At 41.5% G+C, this 17,131-nt stretch overlaps 1 protein-coding gene across 2 annotated transcripts; it reads left to right on the top strand.

The window, feature by feature from the left end:
- Positions 1–8,736: 8,736 nt before the first annotated feature.
- APOH (apolipoprotein H) lies at positions 8,737–16,268 on the top strand. Of its 2 annotated transcripts, XM_027691452.1 has the most exons (8): positions 8,737–8,872; positions 9,941–10,117; positions 11,340–11,436; positions 12,766–12,842; positions 13,433–13,621; positions 14,191–14,370; positions 14,881–15,078; positions 15,884–16,268. In XM_027691452.1, the coding sequence occupies exons 1-8, from the start codon at positions 8,809–8,811 to the stop codon at positions 15,952–15,954; spliced, it is 1,053 nt and encodes a 350-aa protein (XP_027547253.1). In that variant the 5' UTR covers positions 8,737–8,808; the 3' UTR covers positions 15,955–16,268. The 2 variants fall into 2 exon arrangements, with proteins under 2 accessions (XP_027547253.1, XP_027547254.1); XM_027691453.1 differs by lacking the exon at positions 9,941–10,117 and having other exon boundaries at positions 8,757–8,872.
- Positions 16,269–17,131: the final 863 nt, after the last annotated feature.

Consider the following 17,131-nt stretch of genomic DNA (forward strand, 5'->3'; position numbering starts at 1 on the left):
TTTGTAGGAAGCATCATCATGCTTGCTTTTCTCACTTCTCCTCAGGCGTGTGCTTGTGGTTGCTCTCAGAGGCAAATCACTCTGGGTGGGCTGAAGGACTCTGCCTGAACCACCCCCAATACCTTTTCTATGGCCTTCTTTTTCTTCTTTAATGAAAGAAAAAAATATTTACTGTACCACTGCCAGCTGACAAGAAGTTGCCCTCAAAAAACTACTTTTTTCCAGTGTTTTGCATTCAAAACCTGTAGGGTTTAAGTTTGCAGGTCAAGGCTCTCTGTAGGTGATGCCTCGAAGAGTAGAATATGTCCATCAAATACAGGTTAGAAGAGCAAAGCCTCTACACTGTCCTGAAACCTTTTCCTGACACTCTGTTGTGCTTTTCTGGTACTAAACTGCTACAAAGAGTGAATGACTTCATACTGCTGGAAAACATCAGCTTCAGAATATCAGTATGGGAAGCATCAGAGAGCAGGATGACACAGTTTCTTTATGATGGTTATCACTGAATTATAGAATCAATTAGGTTGGAAAAGCCCTCCCAGCCCATCGAGTCCACCCTGTGCCCAATCCCCCCTTGTCACCCAGCCCAGAGCACCGAGTGCCACGTCCAGTCATTCCTTGGACACCTCCAGGGATGGTGAAATTTCCCACTTATTTCAATGTGAACAGAAAGGTGTGGGATCTTTTATTTACCGTATTCCCACAAACCTTCAATTGAAAGGGATGATTATTTTGCCAGGGTAGGATTTTGCCTCGTGGAGACGAGGTGCAAATAGTTATTACACACATCGTGCTTCAAATCATTATTTCTGACAGCTGAAAATCGCTTATCACAGACACAAGAAATAGAAATTTTCATGGTGCATTTTGTTTATTCTGGAGAATAAATGTGAGAGAAAACCAAAACATATCAGCTGAAATATCCAGGATATTCACTTCTTCTCCTGTGCCACCATTGCACTGTGACATGTTGACGCAGGGAAAGCAGAATGTCATTTCCAATGGTAAGATCCCCAATTATTCCAGGTCCGTCTGTGCTCTGCACAAGTGTTTACACTTCTGGAAATGCTAATAATTGAAATGACAAGAGTTTGGCTGGACAAACACAGCTTTAAAATGTTTGTTTAATTTAGGAGAACTGAAAAGCGACAACACTGACGCACAAAACAGGCTGACATTAATTTCAAAAAAAAACCATTTCAAAGCCCCACAGTGACAGTTAACTGAAAAATGAAGTGTGGAAACTCTCTGTGCCACAGAGATGGAAAATGAGGAAGGATTCTGTTTATCAGACTGAACACTCATTCAACTCCCCACTGGAATTTTCATTTAAAAAAAAAGGGCAGAAACTGTCCTTTAACAACAATGGAGACTATTTTTGGTCTTTTAATACAGTATTGTGGATTAAAGACTGAAAAGATTAGCAGACTAATACATATCATAACAAGGGAACATCTCCTTAGGTTGTGCTAAGTCAGTCTCATGCTGCCATTCGGGTTCACAAGACACAGTGACCTCAATAGCCCAAAATTCCTGTTTGGATGTAAATAAAATGATTTCTTATTTACAGATTATTTACAGAGTTAAACATGAATGGCATTTAGATTAGTTTTCTTCCAGAAAACGTAATTTAAAAAATCAAATATCTCCCCTACAACACTGCTAAGAAAAAGAAAAACAACCCAGGGCATTCCAAATGCAAGTGCCAGTGGATTTTACTCCAGATGTGTCATGCCCGTGAGACAAGATCTGGGCAGCTCGATTTAAAAAGGTTTGGAGCAGTGGTTAAGCCAAATTGTAGAGTGGACTAATATTATTCAACTTGACTACAGGCTGATGCCCACGGAAAAACAATGACCTCTCATTACTGACCACATCATTACAGGACACGAGGGAGAAAAATGAGGGTTTTTTTCCCTAGAAATAATAATATTTTTAAAAAATCGACAAAATGTGCAGCAAAGACTGTGCTCTCTGTGCATTTTCAACTTGTATCACAAATATTTTGCACTTCGTAAAGTGCTCATGAGCTGCTCTCTCCAAAACATCTGGACATTTTCTCTCTTCAAACTTAAATTGATGAGAATGTCACTGATATCAGTCCTGGCAAATTGCAGTTTTAGTTCATTCTCTTGCCAAAATGCTGGCAGGATCTTTCTGTCTTCCCAGGCAACGAAAAATCTCCCTGTGCAATGAATAAAGGAAAACTGACCTCTGATATTTATTTTTGTCATTTTTACAGAAAATTACAAAATAAATGCAAAACTCCAAGGAAAGCCTGGCTAGATGATGATGCAGCTTACAACGCTAGAATCAGAATTTTTAAGAGATACAAACACACGTGGAGCTTGTCAAAGCAGCTGAGTGGCCTTCTGGAAAACCACAAGGCAGAGCTGCATCTTCCAAAGGAACCAATAGGCCAAAAATTTCCTTTAATAAAGTGAGCACTTTTAAAAGCCTGGCCTTCATTTAGTTGTTCTAAATAGGATTTGAGCCCTTCAGAAAATCTGATTCCAGTTATTGATACCGGCCCTTTCAAAATCTGCTTCCTCTTGGGAAAGCTTCACCCTGGATTTATTGCTGGAGATGAGACGAGGCCGCAAAGGGAAATTAGTTTATTGATATCTTTCTCCTCTCTAATGGTCCCCACCATAAAAGTAACATCCTTTGGGGTACAGTTTGAGTCTGTTAACAGGATCCAGACACAGAATAATGTGATGCCATCAGCATCAGACGTGGCCTCATCCCCAGGAGTGGATGGGGAACCTTCAACAGCAGCAGGATATTTCTAGAAAAGATTTCTAGCTTGAGACAAACTAATCTTTCCTGTCACATTAGCTCTGAACTCATCCCCTTACATTTAAATATTCATTTAAATGTAATATTCTATTTAATGTTCTTAAAAATCAGCTTGTAACAGTGGTCTTCCCTCCAGATCCAACATTTCATGAAATTTTCAGCTCTGGGACTTAAGTTTTTAGATTTTTCAGACTTGTCGGTCAACAGTGAAGTGAGGAATCCCCCCATTTGGAGTAAGTTGCTGAGAATACAAGATTAAAATATATACATAAGGAAAAAAAAATCATGGTCTAATATTTGTGTCGATTAATAAAAATCCAGGGGGAAAAAATCCTAATCATGTTCTTTTGTTATTTGTATATAAACTGATTCAAATCACATATTAAAACACTGATAGAATACCATTAAAAAGCCTCAAATGAAAGCAATGACAAGAGTTGAACTGGCTTGGGAAGGTTTTGGGTCAGACCATAAGTGAGATCAGTATCCACTTTTTGATTACACGGTGCAGGAGCTGAATCACAACGAAGGTAGATTTATTCATCCAGAACACTCTGGATTTCTGCCCAGAGAGAACTTAACAGATGATATCTGTGGGTTAATAGAGATCAGAGGATCTCTTTGGATTGGAGCTGTCGATTCCTTAGGTGATACAAATGGAAGTCTCTGCCAGAGTCAGAGCATCGATCCCTGACAGATGCGCTTTTCAATGAAGTTTTTAATGTGGATGAATGTGCCAAAGAGCTTCTCCATTGCTGATCCTCTTATCCATCACTTGGGGAGACCAAAGAATGGCAGTAAATAAATCTGGGCTTTCCCAGAGCGTTGTGGCAACGTGCCAAGGGAGGCACAGATGATTTGAGAGCGTCCTCGTTTACCCAGAGAAATCCTTTACTGGGAGGGATGGAGTCACCCGAGGGTGAAGCCTGGCAAGGATTGCCCCTCTGGATTGTGGAGTGGTGAAATGCTAATGGCAATTTGATGTACTGAAAGTGCAAAGTGCACTCCTGCAGCAGCAAGTTTTCCTTGGAGAACTTGCATCAAGCCCTGACCAGGCCTGACCCCTCTCCAGCTTGTAAAACAACATGACAACTGGAGGCAGTGCACACACATATATAAAAAGTAATGAAAAAAACTAGGTCAGATGCTGCTGTCACAAAAATCTGTGGCATTTGGCTTCATAGAAAGTGGAAAAATAATGAGGAAGAGAATCTTGAAAACTTTGTTTCGAGCTTGATGGGAGAAGAGAAGCAGTTTGGCTCGAGCGTGGAGAGCACCTTGACCCTGAGGTTTTCTCCGGCCTCTCCCTCACGACACCTGCCTGGCTTCTTCCTTGAATGTGTAACTGCATCAGCCCTGAGGGAAAAGGCAAAAAGGTGGAACAAGGCAAAAAAAAAGGGTGAGAAGGTCCGTGGCTCCACACTGTGCTTTTATGCTGACATCTCAAAACGCAGATCCGTTCGCTGCAGATTCAGACTCTCACAGAGAACAATTTGCCCCCGAGGCTCCAGAATTCAACATTCCCGATGAAGAAATGCCACGCAGGATTTTTTTAGACAGCGTTTAGATAAAATTATCAGAGGAACAGACTGTTTCACAATATTTGGGTCACAGTAGAACTGTGAGAGAGATTCTCCGGGTTTTCAGTGCAGGAAATGAGAAGGCGGAGAGGAGGAAGTAGCTGTAAAATGCTCTCTGGTTTTGTACACTGTGAGTTTAATGTATGTGGAAACTGGAACACCCTCATGCCTCTGTGAGAGGATACAGGCCTGCTGTCACCTGGAAAACTTGTTAGTGCCAGCCCTGTGACATCTCAGATTAACACAGAGTGGGGATTTCAATACTTCACAGTGAGTGCTTAAAGTCATTTAAGGACCAGGACTAAAATGATAATTATTTTGCTGACTTCAGAAGAGGAATTTGGAAACATCAGTGATAACTAGGACTGCAGGTTACACCTAAAATATCCTGAATATGAGTTGAAATAGTATTTTTAAGAATTATATAGACACTGTTTGCTTTTTATGTCCCTGAGACGTTCTGTCAGGTCAGTGTCTGTTACTGTGTGTTTACTTCCAACATCACAGAATGGTTTGGGTTAGAAGGGACCTTAAAGATCACCTCATTCCAGCCCCCTGCCTTGGGCAGGGACACCTTCCACTAGACCAGGTAATACAAGAATATAAATAAATAAATAATTTTACACATACACACACATATATAACTTCACTGAGAAAATAATACACTGCAAATGGGTCCTGACTTGTGGCCAACTGAACATTTTGCTAATAATTAATGTATACATTCAAATTCTCTACACATTAAATATTAAATGTAACTGGTATGGAGAAAGTCAGGATTGTCTCAGCTTGGCAGCATGAAAGGCAGTGACTGGACTGTGAATTAGCACCTGGTCCTGTGCAGGACCCCAGAGAGCTGTGTGAGCCCTCTGACCTTCACCACGTGCTCCAGAGGGAGGGATGGCTGGACACATGACAACCCAGTGACTGACAGGTAAAACAAAAGGAACAGGGTGAAGGAACCTGGAGTCTGAATATCCGATCCTTGCAGGAAAAGGATGAGAATGCTGGTCCAACTGCAGTCCCAAGGCCAGCTTTCATGCCAGGAAGAGCCACAGCCAGCAGGGGCTGGCACAGGGAGGGCTGAATTCAGGCCTCTCCTTAATATTCTAGCTCAGTGTCCCTAATCAACACACTCCTGTTGATTTGAGAAAATTCTGCGTCTTTAACTGGTTGTGTTGTGCGTTTTCTGGTTGAAGGACAGTCATAAAAGCTTGAGAACAGTGGGTGGTGCAGACCCATCACTTGTCTGGCAGGACAGACCCCCAGGAAGTCCATGGCAGGACCAGAGGGACATATCCTATAATATCAGGAAAACTGCAGCATCAAATAGAGAAACAGAAAAACAGGTTTTAGGAAGGACAGAAGGTCTGGTTCATTAGCTGGGGAGCTGTTACCTTGCACTGACTTTCAATCTGTCTAATTCTTGCACACTTTTTCTCCAGGAGAGATAAATTCCTGTCTGAAATCCTTTGCCTACCTTCTTATTATCTTTTGGCCTGATTATAATATCTTTCCCTATTGTCCTGACAGCCCCAGTTGACCCAGTGTCAACAAAGAATGCTGCTGCATTGACTGCTTTTCATCATCAGTTTTCTTTCAGTATCCCTCTACTTTTTTTTCCTCCTTCTTTTCCCTTTTTACCTTCACTTTTAAGGCCTTTGCTGGCTTATCCTCTTCCTCTCTCTTATTCCTTACTGTACCCACTCTGCTCAGGCAGCAATGCCAGCCTCCATCATTTAATTGCTGCCTTTTCAAACACGATCTCTGCTTTGCTGCCCTTCATATTTTAGCACTGCTTTTGCAAAGGCACTTTGTTCACACCCTCCTGCATATTCTCCCTTTAGGCTGTGGTAGCACAAACCCAGGTAACAATTAGACTGCTGGGATATGGTGTTCCTCAGGGTGTTCCTGCACTGCTTTCTCTGCTTCCAACTGCCATTTCTTTCCTTAGAACATAATAGGATTTAGGATAGAGACCATCAGTCTGCTCTGCATTTATGTGGTCTCTAATGAGACAAAATTCTGCTTCATCATTTGGTTTTCAGGAGCTGTAATATTAAATAGTTCACATGCAGAAGGAGTGGGCTGGATTTGATGGAAAATCAGATGATATATAATTGAATGCTATCACCAACACAGCAAGAACTAGATTGGTTTGCTCATGCTGTGCCAAGGTGAATCCATATAATAACAGTCATGTCTGAATAGAATCACAGAATCTTAGAACAGTTTGGGTTGGAAGGGACCTTAAAGATCATCTTCTTCCAACCCCTTTCCATGGGTAGGGACACCTTCCACTAGCTCAGGTTGCTCCAACCCCGTCCAGCCTGGCCTTGGACACTTCCAGGGATCCAGGGGCAGCCACAGCTTCTCTGGGCAACCTGTGCCAGGGCCTCACCACCCCCCCAGGGAAAAATTTCTTCCCAATATCCCATCCAACCCTGCCCTCTGTCAGCTTAAGGCCCTTCCCCCTTGTCCTGTCCCTTGTCCCCAGTCCCTCTCCAGCTCTCCTGGAGCCCCTTTAGGCACTGGAAGGGGCTCCAAGGTTTCCCTGGAACCTTCTCTTCTCCAGGTGAACATCCCCAGCTCTCCCAGCCCGGCTCCAGAGCAGCCCTATGATCATCTCTGTGGCCTCCTCTGGACTTCTCCAATTACTGGAAAAGACAAGATTATTTGTAACATACATTCCAATGTTTCTTAATGCAGAGAAAAACACATTTCCACAAAGAATCCCAATATTGCAGCTACCATGCAGTTACGTGAAGTACATAAATATTCATTTCGCAGTTTTGCCTGCAGTTTTAAGTTTCGATTTTAAGAGCAGTAAAGTTCTCACGCACAAAACGTATCGGGAAAATAACGTGCTGATAATTTAACCCCTTCTCCCTCTTTTTATAGTACAGAAAACTTGGGAAGTTCCCTTCCATGGCAGAGCTCGTTGCGCCATCTGCTGCGAGCAGGGGGGAACCGCGTATGGACAACGCCGAAAAGTCCCTAATTGTGCCCATTTCGTCTTTTTTTAAACACAGGAAAGGATGTAATCCACACGGCAGTCAGATCTAAGGAAGGATGAAACCAGAGGCAATAAAGTTCATTACAGCACTGCAGTGTGTCTTCGAGGGAAAAACTACTCGTGAAAGAGAAGAGGAAGAAGCAGGATGTGACAAATGGAAAAATAATCAGATGTAAATACAGAAAACGAAGTCAATTTTTTCTGTTGATTTAGCACTGGTACTTTGCCCTTTGGCACTGTGTATTTGGTAAATATTCTGAGCAGGACGTTCACAGCCTTTTCTTTCTGAGGAGAATAGCATGTTCCCACTTGTTTAATGTTGTGGCTAAAATTTGTGTTTTAAAGCAAACAGAGAAATTTCATAAAACAAATATAAATAAACAAACTATCAAAGATCCTGGCAGTAAGAGCTTGACATAACCCAGCTTCTCCTAGAGCTTCAAATGTCCCTCACTCCCCCTCACAGGCTGTGAGTCAGCAGGGGAGGAGGATACTTAGATTAGAAACACCAAACTGTGGAACAATGATTACACAAACGTTATTTTGGTTGCACTTCAGATGCTCCTGCAGTTAAAATCTGCTAAATTAGGAGAACTGCAGTATCAGAACCTCAGCTGATACCTGTGGAGTTCTGACTCCACGACCCCAAATTGCAGCACCAAATCAGGGTTTAATACCACCCAAAAATATGATTTTTGGGATTGGTATCAGCAATCAGCACAGGCCAGAAGCATAATTTCAACCTTCCTGCAGCGCTGGCATTGAGCACTGTCTCTGCTGCTTTTGGTTATGTGGTAATTGGAAGATATTTATTGATGACAGGAATCGGATCAAACAGGCCCCCAAAGCCTCACATTTCAGGCCAGATCATCATCTGGTGTAAACTGGCATGAAGTTGGCACCTGCCAACATCAATGGCACTCCAACACCGATCATTTTGCCTTAAAAATATTTTGTTATAACTCTCAGGAGTCCTTGCTACGTAGAAATATAGACACCCGGGTGATAAACATGAGCTTCTTAGTGACAGTTCTATTAATTAATCCAATATCACATTCCAGATATCCTCATCCTTTAAAGATGCTGAGAAGACAATACTGTTTTTTTCAGCACCACCAATCCCAACAGGAGATGCTCTGCAGAAACACCCAGAGATGCTCCAGAGAAGCACCCAGAGAGGAGCAGTTCTGAGCCGAGATCGCCGCTTGAATCCCTGCATTATGCACCAACCCACCATGTGAGGGTTGGTTCAGCCTTTATTACCAGCAACACAAGGAACCTTCTATCTTCTGTTTACTGGGATGGGAATAAACACAGAGAGTTAATATGTAACCATCCTTTTGTGGGTGCCCTGGGTTTTAAGGGGAGAAACTCTGGCCCGAGGGTCACTCGGGACGTCGGGGACTGGCAGCGATGCACCCCCTGGCACTGCTCGTGGGCATCGTGGCCCTGAGCCACGGGGCTCTTGCAGGAAAAGGTGAGTGTCTTCCACTTCCTAAGGGCAGCCCCATCCTGCAAGTGGGAATGAGGGAAGCCGGAGAAAACAAGAGGATTTTAAAGCCTTTAGATAATTCCGGTCAAGTGTTTTGATCAGGGATTTTCTCCGAAAGCGGTTTCTGCTCTTTTCCCTTTCCTTCCTCTGTCTCTCCCCACGGTGAGGTGAGTTGCTGTATACAAAAGAATAAAATGAAGGAAAACAGAAGGAGTATTGACAGAAGTGTTGGGTTACCTGCATTCCAGGGGGGCACTGCATGTGCCTGGAATTAACCTGCTCCATCCCTCTCACCTCGCTCTCCCTTCCACCCAGCACAGCTTCTGCCTCACTTTTCTCCTCTTTCCCCCACCCCAAGGGCTCTGGGGACTGTTTCATGCACCTTCTCCCTCTGTTTGTCATTCATTTCTCCAGCACAAGCTCTGTGTCCCTGTCCTCTCCCCACAATTCCAGCAGGAGCCTCTCTCCCTGTCCTCTGCAGGAGCACAGGCTGCACCCCCAGTTCCTTCCTCACTGCTCCCTTCTGTTCTCACCCTCTGTGTTTGGTCACGTTGTCAGCATGTTAAAGCTGGTTTGGAATCAGAGCTGTAACAAGAGGGTTTGCCCCAGAGAACAGAAAAACCAGAGAAACCAGAGAAAAACAAATTTAATTACGAGAAAAAAACCCCCTGATTTCCAGCTGACCCCACCAAGCTAATTTAGATTACAAAGGAAATGCATTAGTTTGCTTGTAAGCCCCTCTTGCCCTCTTCTGTCCAAAGTAATTTGCCAAAATTGACTCATTTTGCAGACCACCTTCATAAACCTATTTTGAAGGAGAAGTCAGCTTTAGTTAAAAAAGTGACACCAAATCCAACTGGGGGCATTGATAGAGCTGCTGAGGAGAAGAAGAAGAATGTATTTTTTCCTGACTAATAATTATGGCAGCCAGTCCATACAGGACAGGAAGATACTATAACTGATAATAACTCAGAAACCTGTGCTTCCAGCTGAGAAATAAAAACAACTCCAATTTTCTACCTAGTTTCTTGTAAAGTCTCTCCTTTCCTCCAGTGTGTCCCAGGCCTCCAGAAGTGCTGTTTGCCACAATTAACGTGGACAAACAGGTGTATGAAGTGGGTGAGGAGGTGGAATACACCTGCAGGCCTGGGTTCATGCCCAACAATGGCCAGAGGAAGTACACCTGCCTCCCGACCGGCAAGTGGGCCTTCAACACCCTGCTGTGCCTCCGTGAGTAACCCCCTGTCGTGGTTTGAGACCCCCCAAAAATCTGATTCCCAAGTCCAAGCCCCCCTCCCACAACTCACCCCAGTGTGAGAGGGGTTTTTCCAGACACAACACAAGACTTAATATGGGGGGAAGGGAATTATATTGCAATTATTACACAATATATTTATTATATGTGTTATAATAATTTTATTATTATAATACATATATGTATTATATGTATTATAATGTATTTATTATATACACAATCTTAACTATCTCTCCTATGATAAAGCAGTATTTACGTTGGATCAAATCTCTTTTCCCTCCAATAAAAGTCCAGAAGGGAAGAAGGAAAGATCCTTTCCACATTCAGGGCAGCAGTGTCTCTCCTCTTCAATGCAGCAGTCATAGCTGGAGTTGTTGTAGTTGGATCTCTCCCCATTACACCCCCCAAATCCTGCTCCCACCCTGGTGCTGGGCACTGCTCTGGAAAGGGGATTTATAGGCCATGTGAGGAATCACATGTATTTAAATTTTTTTTTTCGATATTTTAAAAATCTAATGCTGTAGAAACACACATATTACTCCTGGCATCCATAAGTCTGCAGAGACCAGATCTCATGACCTGTGCTTTCAGGTATTCTCAGAGGTGGGCTTGATGTTTTCAACAATTTGAAGGTTTCTTCAATTCAAACAATTTTATTACAGATCTCAGGATCAGTATCAAATACATCTTAATATTTAAACAGATATACCTCCATCTCCAGTTGTTCTTCCCTTACGTGCTGGGAGTGGGAGGGGAGAGGGGTGGGAATAGGGGAAGGATCTTCCCATCCATGTCCCACGGTCTCCCCGTAATCCTCTGCTCCTGGATGGGGATGGAGGTTGGACCTGGACAGGGGGAACCTTCATCTGCCTCAGCCCAGCAGTGCTTGTGCTCTAACATCAGTAACCCCTGCATTTATTGCATCCCTCCCTGTTCATTTTTATCATTTCGCTGCATTGAAGTTATATTCCTCAGACAGTCAAATGGTAAAAAAATATTCAATCAAAAAAGCTTCAAAATTACTATATTTTGATAGAAACAGAACATCCAGACTTATGAAATGTAGTACATGGGAGTAGAGAAATGTGAAGGACACCAGGATGAACCTTTATGATCAACTTCTTCCCATCATAATGAAATCATTATTTCATGCCTTGTGAAATAACATTATCCTTTCTTTTTACCTTTAATTAACAGCAAAGAGATGCACCCCTCCTGGACCCTTGGAGAATGGAAAAATTGATTTTGTAGAACTCCAGTATCAGAGTAGTATAAATTTTTCATGTGAACCAGGGTAAGCATTCCCTTCCTCATACTGTTAAATAAACAACCTAAATCACTATATTACATTCTAGTATCACCCACTGCCATATTGCAAGGCAGAGAACTTGGAAAACTGCACATAAAAACTCATCTACACTTCAGAAATTATTTAAAAAAAGCCTATCTAGTGATCCTCTGTTCAGTCTTGGCTGTAACATCCTGGAGCTTTGCTACTCCAAAGCAAAGTCTTACAAATATGGAAACTATCAAAACAGCAGAGATTTTATGCAAAGATTTATTCTGGACTGCTTTCCCCTGCTTTTTAAATCCTCTTATTACATCATGAGATGAAATCCTACAGCAGAGAGTGGATAATCTCCAGCAAAGTTGTTGTGCTGTTCGGTTCTGGAGACTGGAAATTGTGTTTCTGTGCCTTTCCAAGCTCAATAAATGAAAAAAAGAGGTTAATCCTCATTTGGTCCCTGCAGTAAATGCACTTTTACTCAAAGCTACTCACTAATTTAGAAATGAGGATGCATTCAAAGAAAAATAGTTATGGTTAATGCAGGGAAATATTTGACAGTGTTTCATTTTACTTTGCTAATTAATGACTAAACAGTCCTTACCTGGAAGGTGAGACATAGCCTGGAGTTCACTGAAGTGTCATCAGTCTCAACTATCTCCTACAAAACAGGAACAAGATAAGAAATAAATAAATTCAACTGTGACACCAAATGCAGCAATGGGACTGGACTTGATGTTGCTAATTATAATTTACTGGTTTTCAGCTGTGTGATATTAAAATGAGAGACATATGACGAATATTTCTTTAAAACTCAGAGTAAAGGCTGATAATGTAAGTGCAGAGGAGGAGAGAGAAGCATTTATTGTGCATATGGAAACTGGAGTGAGTGTCTGGCATTAAAATATAATAATGTAACTTTAGTTCTTAAGAGTGTTGAGTTCTTTGCAATATTTGATCCTAATTGCCATCATTATCTAGGAAGTCCTCCCAAGAAACCATAACATTTACATTAGCAACCACAGATAAATGTTTGCCACTTGCAAATATCCATAGTATTAATTGTAGAAGTTAATACATAGAATCTAGAGTTGAAAAAAAGCAAAACATCTTGTTGTATCCAGCCTTCTGCCTGGATCTTTGTAATACTTGAATATTAACAATTATTCATATTTGAATCTAAAATTCAGGAAGAGCTGGACTAGAGAAGGATTTCAGAGCTGGACTCTTTAAGTCTGTTTATGAGAAATGTTAATTTTTCTTGCAGAGAACAACTTGATTTTTGTCCCTTTTCCTTAAACTCTCTGATAACTAGAATAATATCTTTTTTTTTTCCAGCTACAACCTCGTTGGGTCAAGAACAAGCCAGTGCATGTCAGATGGAAAGTGGACTGGAGTTTTTCCACAGTGTCAACGTACGTGTTTCAATGCTAGAGAACTACTCTACTCTTACTTTCACTCCAGAAAGATTCTTTTCCATGGCTCAGAGTAACATTTACTCTTATTCACAGCTCTTCCACAGCGCAGTGCAAAAAAAAATGGTTAGGAAAAATCCAGCAGAACCCTGGATGTTTGGTTTTAGGCCTGTGGGTTTTAGAGAAACACAGTTTAAAGGTCTGTACAAAAGGCCAGGATCAGGGATGCTATTTACAGCTGGAGGTAAGATGTTTATCCACTCAGATTCCTCCTCCCTGTGTATAAAAAGAGGATATTGTCATGCCTTTGCACTGTTATACAGGGTTTTGCTCTAACCCGTCCTGCATAAAGACTTTACTGAAAGAGCAATAATATTGTCTGAGAAATACAGCAAAAATCATGAATTCCATGCTCTGGGACTCCTGAGACCTTTCATCTGAACTATTTGTTTTGTCAGCTCTGATTCCACGAAGGGCAGTGTGGGTTCATTTAGTTACAAACACGTTGCTCCTCTGATTCCAGGAATAATTTGATCTCTGATTTTCTCTATCCTCTCTCTTTAATTTCCATGAACACCGTGCTTTTCCAGCGGTGACTTGTCCACCTCCCCCCATCCCGGAATTTGGAGTCCTTTCCTACCGTCGCTCAAAACCTGGAAACGTTTCTCATTTCCTGGACACGATCACCTTTGAGTGTGTCCCTCCTATGGCACTTTTTGGGAATGAGACAGCCACCTGCACGGCCAACGGGACCTGGAGCAGCATTCCAGAGTGCAAGGGTAAGGAACACCAAATAATATGCCCCAGAATTGTATTTTCTATACAGAACTACATGAACAACCTTAATATTTTGTTTTTATTAACAACCATTATTACAAACGTGCAGCAGAATTAATCCGCAAGTCAGGCTCGTGGATGTGAGGGGATTGCTCACACGACATGGGATTGCCAAAATATTTGCTGCAGGTATAAAGGTTATAAAAACAAACTCTGCTAAATGGAGTTCCCAGTGGGGAATCCGAGCCTGGCCTCCAGCGTGCAGCCAACATTTTATTCTAAGCTTGGATTCATCAAAGAAACAATCAACCTTACCCTTAGTTCTAAGAACTTTCAGTGAAACTATGCCATGTTTAAGTAGTTTTTTGCTATAACCACAGACTGCAGTAGATGTGTATTTAAAACAAGCAATGTTTATTTATTTGCAGTGGTTTTCTAAGCTCTGTTTTCCTGTGCAAGGGGCTGAAATGAACCACCATGGGAGTTTTCTGAATTTTTCAGGTATATAATGTGTTTTTTAGATCCGTGACATGGATAAAGCTTTGGTTTTGGTTTTGGTTTTGTCCCACAGTTGTCACCTGCCCCACTCCAATAGGGATAGAAAATGGATTCATAGAGTTTGCTGTCCGCAGGATGTACCACTACAATGAGAGTGTCAGCTTTGGCTGCCAGCCCACCTATGTGATGGAGGGATCCAAGCATTCCCGCTGTGAAAAGTCTGGAAACTGGTCCACAAAACCAATTTGTAGAGGTATGCACACACCACCTGCTAGAAATCACAGAAAACTGAATTTTCCTATCAGACTCTGCCTGTTCATTACTGCTCTGTGCAGGACCTGCCCTCAAAAGGAAACCAAAATCATAATTGCAAGGCCTTGATAATCTAAGACCACTCCCAACACTGAACATTGTATGAATGTGGGTATGAATGGTATGATTATATGTATGAATGATGTATCTGAATTGAATTCAATAATCAGCCACATAACTTCTTTTTTATCTGAGTATTTCCTTTCCTCTTCCTATTTAATATCATTAGAAATGATGGATTTCCAGTGGCTGGATTTCCACTGGAAACTTTTGACCCTCTGCTTCAGGATCTGAATTTCTTCAGCATTGTAATACCAGCAGAAGTTCTCTAGATATATGTGGGACACATTGTTTTTCATTCCAAAATGGCACTTGTACAGGAATCTGATGGGATCTACTCTATCCATTTTTCAAATCCTTACATCTTCTTTATAACTGTTTTTTTTTACAGCACCATGTAAGATACCAGTTAAGAAAGCTGTGGTGTTATACAATGGGGAGAAGAAGAGAGTTCAGAACGACCTCAAGGAGGGCATCCTGCACGGGGAAACTGTGTCCTTCTTCTGCAAGAACAAGGAAAAATCCTGTGCCTACACTGTGGACGTGGCGTGTGTGGATGGCAACTTCACCCTCCCTGCCTGTTTCAAAGGTAGGACCAAGGCTGATCCCAAACCAGCTTCTGGTGTGGAATCATGAGTGCTTTAGTGTGGGGGACAGTGTCATAGTTCATCCTCAAGCCCTCTTTGAGTGGATAATTCATCTGCCTTGGACTGGAGTTATTGGGTGTTTTGGAGAAGGAAATAATGCACAGCAAGAGTTGGTTGGTTTTTTTTTGGATACATCAAAGCCCTGCTTTAATTCCTGTCCTGTTCTAGGAAGTGCTATTTAAAGGTGGTCTAGCCCAAAGAAAAGGCCATATGTAAAAGCATTCTGGGATTTCATGAATCCTTGGATCAGCATCTTCTCTAGGGGTAAAGAGCCTCAGCACTGCTGCAGCCTTGAGAACTGATGTATTCCCTCCTATTCTGCTGAATTATTCCCACCTCATGCTGATTAGAAACACACTTTGGACCAAGAGTGACAAAAAGCAGCTGATAGCTGTGGTGTGGAATTGATGCTGGAGGAACTGCTTCACAGGCACCCAGGCTTTTAGAAGAAATAAACAGCCAGCACCGATGTTTGTTAGAAAAGGGAATGTTTTGCATTTGTTTTCTCGACATTCCTTGCACAGAATTTTCCTTGTAAGTTTTATTTTCCTTTGTAAGTGAAGGAAAAGCACAGACTATGCCCCATGAAAACATCTTTTCTCACATTTGGCTTGGCTTCTGATGCATGTAGCTTAGCTTTCATTGAAAATGAAATCAGTGTATTTCTTCAAGATGTTTTACTATGATGCAAAGAGTTGTTTTCAGACGTGTTTCAAAGAATTTAACCCAAGTTCTTGTTTCCAACAGAACGTGGCTTTTTTTCAACTCTCGTGAAGAAGGACCCATCAGAAATGAAACCATGTGAAGATGAAGCATGAATGAGAGGAAATAATACAGTCCTAAATTTCTGCCTTGCTGAGACAGAGCCTTTCACATATGAGAGGAAAAGTGTAAACTTCCAGGTGAACTCCAGACTCTGGGAATGCAGCCTCAGCCTTTTCCCTCCCACAATCCCCACCAGCCTCTTCCACAAGCTATGACACATTATTTCAGCCATTAACCTCCATTCTCTTTTCTCTTCCTTCTTCCAAATCCCTGCAATGCTGCTTCTCTTCAGTATTTCCAAAATTTATGCAACTGTAAATGACTCCCTCAATAGCAGTCGCTTTACAATAAAGTGATTTTCAGCCACCAGCGTGTTCCTATTTAATATTACCTAATCATCAATTAAATCCTTTAGCTCTGGACTGATTTACACTGAAAGGCCTTAATCATTGGTAATTAGCTGGGTTCTGATTCCATTAACACTCCCCTGTGACAGGGAGTGGACCTTTAATTATGAATAGACAGAGGGTCATCAGCCTGAGATCTTCCAGAATTTATGTAAGTAGAAAGACTGAGATTTCCAAATTACTTTAGAAGCCAAATATCCAACCATGATTTAAATGTCAATAACATCACATAAAGCATTTTTTTAATATTTTAAAAGAAATTCAGAAGCTACTAAGACCATTTCGGTTTTTTGAGATTCTAACTTCACCCGAAACTGTTGTTTTAAACAACTGTTAATTTTTACCACTGTTTCAATATTACACAATGTAACTGCTTCATTTTTTTTTTTAAGAGAACTGCACACCATTGAGCAACAACACTGATCTCTGGTCATTAAGTAGCATTGAAGTAAATTGTACTTTTAATTTGATTTACGATACAGGCAGCTCACTGGTATGATCCAGTCCGGCAAGTTTTGTACTTATGTGTGTATTTCCATTCAGAAAAAAGTAATTATGAATACAACATACTAGAAAGTGATAGAGAAATACTTGTTGTGCTCGTATAATGAATTGTCATGAGTCATATACATGGTTCCCTCTACAGTATAAAAGCCTTTTCTCTGATTAAAAGCATTAGTAAGTTACACAGCATGCAAGCTACTGTAGAACTTTTAAAAGGACCATTTAACATTAAGATCAAACTACTTTTAAGATGCTACAGCTGCCATTAAACAACTCTGAACATACTCTAATTATCTTTTTTCTTTTTTTTTTTTGAAGG

This window comes from Neopelma chrysocephalum, unplaced genomic scaffold (assembly GCF_003984885.1).
Source record: "Neopelma chrysocephalum unplaced genomic scaffold, ASM398488v2 Primary Assembly neopelma1_84, whole genome shotgun sequence".
Taxonomy (NCBI): domain Eukaryota; kingdom Metazoa; phylum Chordata; class Aves; order Passeriformes; family Pipridae; genus Neopelma; species Neopelma chrysocephalum.